The sequence below is a fragment of the Diceros bicornis genome, chromosome 9 (genome assembly GCF_020826845.1).
Source record: "Diceros bicornis minor isolate mBicDic1 chromosome 9, mDicBic1.mat.cur, whole genome shotgun sequence".
Classification (NCBI taxonomy): domain Eukaryota; kingdom Metazoa; phylum Chordata; class Mammalia; order Perissodactyla; family Rhinocerotidae; genus Diceros; species Diceros bicornis.
The window spans coordinates 11,514,871-11,523,496 of record NC_080748.1 but is presented as its reverse complement, the minus strand read 5'-3'; the positions used below and the strand labels follow the sequence as shown (position 1 = coordinate 11,523,496).

The window sequence follows — 8,626 nt, the reverse complement described above, 5'->3', positions numbered from 1 at the left end:
CAAATTAACTAAGTACTGACTCAAAGACTAGCTAGCTATATATCAGTCCCTATCCATTCACATAAGTAGATCTTCTCTCCTAAACTACACTGTAAGCCATGTATTATACAGAAATGTTTGAGTATAACTATACATTTTGTAAATAACAAGCACTCATATCTTCATTTCTAGTGCTTAGAACAGATTCAAATAGGCATTTAACAGATAGGTATTTGGTAAATTAATGAATAAATCTGCCACCATTTCATCCAAACACCCAAAATTCTTCCAAAACACGTAGAAAATATTCAGCCTTTTAAAGCCTGATCATAAGACAAACATCATCTTGTTAAATGAACTGGTACCAAAAAAAGACAAACTACTCTCTGTAATTCTTTATTAAAAATACTGCTGTACACATAGAGACTGAAAACAGGATTAAACATGAATAACCCATATTGGGATCATGACATTCGAACTTAACATACTGGTGCTTTTTAGGGAAGTTGTTGACATCCAAATCACAGAACCAAGGTCAAAAGCAAAATACAAAGGTACCCTCAAAAATATTTACAATGAAGTAAATACACTGACAGAATTTAAAATGGGTACAAAAAGTTGAAATGACCAACACATTACATGATTTCAAGAGTTGTCCTTTCTGTGCTTTTGTGTGTCATAACAGGAAGGAATGAGAAGTTTATATCCTTAATTTGACAATTCTCAGATATTAAAATCTTCCTATGAATTAAAAAGACTTTTAGACAACCTCTTAAATGGAATACACTATGTAAAAGAGGGCTCCCCCAAAAAACACCTAAGCAGAAATGAGTTCTATTGAAACCATTCCCAATAAAAACTAAAGGAAAAATAAATATAAAACAAAGCTTAAAAAAAATATGTATTACCTGACACCAACTGTTTTCTGGCTGACAATATTTACCCATGAAAACATATCAGCTGTCTACCTTTTATATTCAAACCAAGTCCTGAGGTTACTAGGGGCTGAAGCAAACTATGAAAACATTCTTGGGTTTGTGATTTGAACCTGCCTTGCAGAGGGAAGTTTGCTGGTCTATACAGAATGAGAAATTCAAGCCCTATTTTACCCCTGCCCTTCCTTTGCTTTCACAAAACATTGGTCCACAAATTAAATTTTGAAAAGGTTCCCAGACCCCCAAACTAAAATAGATGATCCCCTTTCATTTTCAATGAAAACAATATTGGAAAAAATCTCCAGCCCGCTTATAAATTAAGCATTTCATATTTCTTCTAGAATACAAGTAGTTCTTTTTTGTACAAAAGAATTACAATATGATTTGTCAAAAAACATATAAAAAGACAGCTGCTCTTCCTCAAATACATGAGCTAATGATAAAAGACTTCTGCATGTTAATGTCTCCAAGTTCTTGTTCCTTTCATAAAAAAGAACATTATGGTGGCAAATGTTAATTATCCTTTGAATAGTGAACATTATGTCCTTTTAAAATCCATCCAGATCAAATGCAATAATTGATTTTCTTTTTAACTCAACAACTGATGCTACTAAACGTGGACTCAAAATACACTTGTTAAAACATGTAAAGCATGTCTCTAGTCTTCAAAGCTTTCAGGTGAAGAGAGGTGCTTTTTCTTGATGCAAATCTCAAGGCAGAGAAAATCATTTTAAAGCTTATAAAAAGTGGACAGAGAAATATTAAAAACTTCTCTGAAAACTACAAATATGTGTAATTATTAAAATTGAAGACTGTAACATCAGTTGCAAGTGCTTGGAAGTCTTTCCTGACCTTCTGAGTTTCCACATTTTCTTCATAGTTGCATGGTGAGCACCCAGTGCTAGTAAAACATTCAGTGCTGGGAAAGGAGATATAGTCTTCATTACTGTTTTTATGAAAGAAAATTCCTATGTATTTGGCAGTCTTCAGTATCAAAGTATAGGTATTTCATTAACTAGAAATTCCATGAATACCCAAGTTTGGCGACAACTGCACGTCCAAATATTAAGAAAGTTAAGAGGATGAAAATTCCCAACTTTTGAGACTGACTTATTCAGGAATATCCCACATAGTTATTATCAAAAGTACTATTACTTTGGGCTAAGCAGTGACTGCAAAGGCACAGCAGATTGTTATCCCTCCAGATTCAGGCTGTAAAAGTTCAGAAAGCTCTTGATGCCAGACCACTGCTGTGTTTAGTTCATCTTCTCAACAGTGTCTTTGTGTCTGTATCCAGTGTAAAGTACCATAATAAAGCTGTGGTTCAAAGAACAGAACTTTATACAAAAAAGCAAACTGGAAATAACCTAAAGCAATATACTCCTGAACTTCAGGCCTTTAACACAACTTCTTAATTTTTTTTCTATTAAAAAACTGCATAAATGTAAATGTAACTGACTAGCAGGGAAACACCTTTTCAAAAAAAGGCTCTGGTTGAATTTGGAGCATAGAGCTCTATGTGCTCCTTCAGTTACTGTTTATCCACTCTTATTCAGAAAGGATTTAAATCAACTAATAGGGGAATTCATATCCAACAATTCACTGATATTTCTCTTTGTGTGTTCTTAAAAACAAAACAAAACAAATCTCAATTTGAACTAACAGTGGGTGGCATACAGAGCTTGCATACAATACTCTTAGAAGAATTACGCACTATACTGCACTTCTATAAATTATTTACCTGGTCCATTATGTTATTCAGGGCAACCTACCCTCAAAAGAGCAAATTCTGCAACCCTCAGTGACAAAAATGCTGCCCAGCATTGTTTCCCAAAAATGTCCTTGCAAATAGTTTCCCTTAATAAGTATACAACGTGGCAAAAGTTCAAAGATCAGAAAAAAGTCTTTAAAAAATTAAAATTAGTGCATATACAAGTGGAAAAAACAAAAGCCGGAACATCATTCACCTAATGGTGCTCCTTAATCTAAAATAAATTCTTCACAGATATGGCCCCAACAGCAGCCACAGCTCTAGGCGAAGTGAAACATTCTTCCTTTCAAGTAACAGTGTACCTGACTGAAGTGCAAGCAGCTTTGCTCATCTCCTGTTTGTTTCCCAGTTGTGAAATGAGATGATGAAAACAGTTCAGCTGTAGTGCAATTTGCTATTGGTTAGTTCCTCAGCCATGTCCTGCGTGCTTTCTGAGCAACTACTACAACTGACCATTTGCAGCTGCAATCAGTTCTTGAAAAGTATTCTCAAAGCAGCGCTTTAAGTCACTGTAAGTCACCACAAGTACACTCTTTTCATCTCTGGAAATGAGGCTTATTTTTTCTGGCACACCAGCATCTAACTGAAACAGACAGATACACAAACTATGAAGTTCATATCATGAAGAAAATAATCTATTTTAGGACAATATTTGCAACAATGATAAATGAAATATTTAAAAAATTTTTGTCACATTCCCTTCTAGATATACACAAATATTTTACATCACCTTTACTAATCAGTATGCACACACTTTTCAACTCAGATGTTTTTCAAACACTGCCCTATGTTTCTACCTATCTTTCACACTTAACACTTCTTTGCATTATAAGCCATGCAGTTGATAATCCATAATTTAATTATTCCCCCAGTATCTTCCAATTTTTTTGTATCACGAATTATAGTGCAGTGAACATATAATTCTACTTAATTTTTTTCTTCTATAGAATTACTTCTTTAGGAGAAATACTTAAAAGTATAAATAATGAATAATAATAAATAATTTTATAGCTTAATAAGTATAGCCAAATTGATTTCCAAAGGATATCAGACACCATTGATTTATGAGTTGTCCAATTTACCAGCAACTCCATATCAAATGAGTGCCTTGCTATTTTAATTTACTAATGTTTTAATAAGGTCTGTATAAAGCATAAATGCTAATCCTGAGTCCATCAAATAACTTATCTTGTTAAGGTTTTCACTTTATTTTTGTTAGTTTTCAATGTACATTTTTCCTTCCTTTTTCATTAATTCACTCATTAAAATATGTTTAAAACTAATTCTGAAGGCTCAAACTTTCAAATCATTTTACTAATCACTGTCATCATTTCTACCAAAATAAGCCATGTAAAATTTTAATTTTTATATCATCAATATGACCATCCATCCCTTTTAATTTATTATACTCTTTCAAAACTTAGAAAATTGTCACACTTTCAGATTTGGGATAATTTTATTTACTACTAGCTATTTTATGAAATGAAATAGAATTTTCTTCAAATTTTCAGTTATCCTAATATTCATTCAATAATCTTCACTTAAGATACCTGTCCATGGCTTATTCCATGGGATCTACTTACTTGTTAGTGTTGATACTACTTCTACATATTTTTAATTACGATTATTGGTGCTTTGATACTATTTTCTAAAATCTAGTAGAATTATTCTCCCCTCATTGCTCTCAAGAAAAAATGTTTTTCCCTCAAGGGAAAAGAGCAAATGAATATATAAACTGTACTGGATTAGTTCAATGGTACACAGAATTTTGTTCCATCTTAATGTAGGTTATTGACAATACTCTCTAAAGAGTTTTAAGGAAATTCAAACAAGGCAAAGTAGTGCTTAAAAATAAAACACCACAACACTTTCCCTAAAGGATCAGCACACTGTACGTTAACAGTTCTAAATCATGTGCCATAGTAGGTTATTTTCTCTACTTATAATTCAGGGACAGTTTAGAGCAAGAGTCAGCAAATGTTTTCCATAAAGTGCTAGACAGTAAATGTTTTAAATTTCAGGGCCACACACAGTCTCTGTCACATATTCTTCTTAGTTTTGTTTTTTGTTTTACAATCTTTTAAAAATGTAAAAATTTTTCTTAGTTTGCAGGCTGTACAAAAAAGAGCCTTAGAGAATGAATCTGGCCTATGGGCCACAGTTTGCCCACCCCTGATTGAGATATAAACCTATACAAAGGCTAGGATTTACTTCTGGAGACCCGCTCTAAGCTCTGTAATTTCAAGTAATTCATAAGGAAAATGTATTCCTCCCTTCCTTTGTAAATTGTCTCTCTCCTAGCTCTTTCAAAAACTCACCTCTCAAATAAATTTATAATATATCTCTATCTAAATTCATCTAATCACCTTTCCCATTTATAACGGCTGGGCCTCCTGATGTGACCATTAATGTGCTTTTACTATTGTAATACTTGATTAGTATATCCATAGTTAACAGCAAATGAACTGATAACATGCAGGGCATTCAAGATGACTCACAATTACTTAGAAGAAAGAAATTCCAACTTCTGAAAAATATTTAAGCACAAAATTATTTTTCTGTTTTTTCTACTCATTGTTTTATTTGGTATAGCAAAATAACACATAAATAAAACACTATATAAGGGGCAGAGGGGAGGCAGTCATTTGGTGACATTTTATCATAATAAAACGATCCAAAGTGAAAAATTCTGAAATTATTCATGCAGTTGTTAAAAGAAGTGTTTCTATTCTAAAAATTATTATTAAGTAGATACACCTAATAATTATTAATGTCTTGTAAGCTACAGTAGAGTACATCTTAATTTCTAAAGTCTCTTAGTTTTCGTAGAAGATGAAATTCTATACATTGTAGACAGCATTATGTAAAAATCCAGATAGAAATTACCTTGTTAAGACAAGAAATGATATGACTGAGGTCAATCCAAGGAGCACCTGCTTCTGTCACCTGATGAAAAAGATGATCCCTAAAAAGTTTCAACAGATAACGGTCTCCAGTCTCTGACCAGGTAGGATCCTTCTGAAACCTGGAGGAAGGTAATATTTTACCTCAATAACTCATGCTATATACCACATGGCCATACGTTTATTCTTCAGACTCAAAACTAGTTTAATTTTATTGTTTTCTCCAATAGATAAGGGTTTTTTTGTGTGTATTTTTTTTCTTTTTTAATCCTTCGAAAGGTACAGGGAGGCTAAAAATTGTTTTTTCAAATTTTATGTCTAGATTGTCCATAGATTTTTAAAAAATCATCTCACTTAGCATGAAAGTATATGAATACCAGTTTTAAACTCTCAAGGGCAATCACCCCTTACACACTCCTATTTTATAATCACTTCTTTATTTAAGCCCCTACTGTTAGATAAAATGGGAAAGAAAGAAAATGTCTTTAGATATCTTTGAAAATAGATTGAAAGAGATGATCTCTTTCCTCCTCTCACCCTGAGGTTACAGAGTAGAGAGAGATGGTCAGATGTGTGTTCTACTTTACTGCTGAGCATAAAACAGGAAAATGTTTAGGAAACAAAAAGGGGGTAGATTTGGTTTCCTACCATCATGCAATGATGTGGTGAAAGTGAGCTGCAAAGAACTGGAGAATTGACCAAATGACCACTGTTAGTTTTCATTGACCTTTGGGACTTACGGTCTAGTGGGGAAAACAGACATCATACAACCAAAGAAAGTTGTAACCGCATATTTAAATAATGCTATTAAGAAAAGAGAATATGGTACAGAACAGAAACATGAATTCATCTGGGAAAGCAAGGAAGGTGTTCCAGAGGAATTAATGAATGGTCTTCCCAGAGAAGAATGCTCCTTAGTCAGAGGCATCTGTATTTGCAAAGGACAGCATGGAGAACCTAAGAAACTTCAGAAAGGTCAGTGTGGCTGGATGGGGTTGAGGGAGAAAAGAGAAGAGAAAAAAAGAGAATACAAGGGGAGGGATAGAGAGTAAGGGCAAGGAGGGGGAAGAGAAAAGACAAGGACAAAGAGTGAGAGAAGGTAAGAGAGGGGGAAGAAAATTAAAAGAAAAAAGAGGCAGATCTGAAGCAAGGATATGAAGGGAGACATCAGACTATGCAGCCTTAGGTCATGTTAAAAAATTAGGTCTGTATTCTAAGAACAAGGGGGGAAGCCCACCACACGGTTTAAACACAATCATATATGTGCTTAGCAAAGATCACTCCAAGGACTTCCAAGTAAAATGCTCATTAAACACACCCATTTATCACTGTTCCCTTTCAAAATCTCACCAAATTGGCAATAAATGTCTAAAAAAGAGTATAAACACATAAGGACAAAGGGATCAGAAGCAAAACAGCAGAGAAAAGATATTCACAAAAATTTAGAAGGTGGAAAGCAGAGAGGCAAGTGGTATGACTTGGCAGACTTGAAAAAACTGAACTCGAATGCTTTAGGGGATGTGAAAAGGGGAAGCCACATGGAGTAAGCCATACCAGTGAGGTTCAGGAACTGAAGTCATTAGGTACTACCAAAGGTGCAGGCATGGACTGAGGCTGGAAATAACAGAACTGATGAAAGCTTCTATAAATAGCAAATAGAGAACCCACCTCTCAACCCCACCCCCACTTCTGCCTGGCAGAAATCTGCCAGAAAGTGCACCAGAAACCCTTCTAGACAGAGTGAACAGAGAAGCGCCAGCATCCATGATGCCAGGCAAAGCAAGAGAAGAGGAGCTGAGGAGTGGTGGTGAGACCATTCAACCAACACTTTCCCTCTACTTGGCTCCCCAAAGCTTGGCTATGGGTTTATACTACAGATAGAAGGTCGGAAGATTCTTTTCCGAAGATGCTGACCTGCCCCAAAGAAATATTGACATTTGGGAGTTCACTAAAAACAAACAAAAATCATACATAACAATATCACAGTTTCATCACACATTCTACAATCCCTGCTCCCACAAAGAGCTTCCCATTAGCTTTTCAGGACCTCATTTTTAATATGAATGGATAGCCAAGGATCAGAAATCCTTTGGAGAATAAAACAAAACAAAACAAAGACAACTCTTATTTCCTACGAGATACTGCAGAGAACAGAATAAAACTTACCACTGAAAAAAAAAACCTAACCAAAAATTTGTAATTGACAGCCTGAGAGAAACAAGAATTAGATGCCATTAAGACAGAAACATTCAGAGAGCAGAAAGTTCTTGAAAATTAAAAATATGACAGTAGAAATTTAAAAACTCAAAAAAGGATTAGAAAAAAAATTTTTAATTTTAGAAAATATAAGTTAACTGCCTAGAAAGTAGAACAAAAAGATACAATACAGAAAATAGAATATTACAAAATCAACTGCAAAGATCTAATATTTGAGGAATGGGAATTTCAGAAAGAAAAGAAAAGAAGCTATCCAAGAAGCAATGAAGACAACTTCCCAGAACCGAAGGACAGAAGTTTCCAAGATTAAAAGGGCCCACCTGCTGATTCATCACAATGAATCAAAAACCCACACCAAGGGACATCACTGTGAATTTCTGAACATCAGTGATAAAGAAAAGACCTGAATGGCATGATGGGAGGGGGAAATTTGGAAAGAAAATGGCTTTGAATCTGTCTGGAAGTTAAAAGACAATGGAGGGCCGGTCCCACGGCTTAGCGGTTAAGTGCACGCCTTCCACTACCGGAGGCCAGGGTTCGGATCCCGGGCGTGCACTGACGCACCGCTTGTCCGGCCATGCTGAGGCCGTGTCCCACATACAGCAACTAGAAGGAGGTGCAGCTATGACATACAACTATCTACTGGGGCTTTGGGGGAAAAATAAATTAGAAAAAAAAAAAAAAAAAGACAATGGAGCAATGCTTCAAATTCTGAAAGAAACTGTCATCACTAGAGGTGCTAGCTAACATAATCACTTAAGAGAAATTAAAAGTATAGAAATTAGAAAGGAGAAAATATCACTATCATTATTTGATGATAT

At 34.7% G+C, this 8,626-nt stretch overlaps 1 protein-coding gene across 5 annotated transcripts in view; it reads right to left on the bottom strand.

Moving 5' to 3' along the window:
- Window positions 1-359: 359 nt before the first annotated feature.
- PAN3 (poly(A) specific ribonuclease subunit PAN3) overlaps window positions 360-8,626 on the bottom strand; it is a 134,512-nt gene continuing 126,245 nt past the window's right edge. For all 5 annotated transcript variants that reach the window (XM_058547930.1, XM_058547931.1, XM_058547932.1 and 2 more), the window contains 2 exons: window positions 5,572-5,710; window positions 360-3,268 (listed from right to left, as the gene is read on the bottom strand). In XM_058547930.1, coding sequence (XP_058403913.1) covers window positions 3,128-3,268; window positions 5,572-5,710 — 280 coding nt within the window. In that variant the 3' untranslated portion in view covers window positions 360-3,127. The remainder of the gene's footprint in view (window positions 3,269-5,571; window positions 5,711-8,626) is intronic.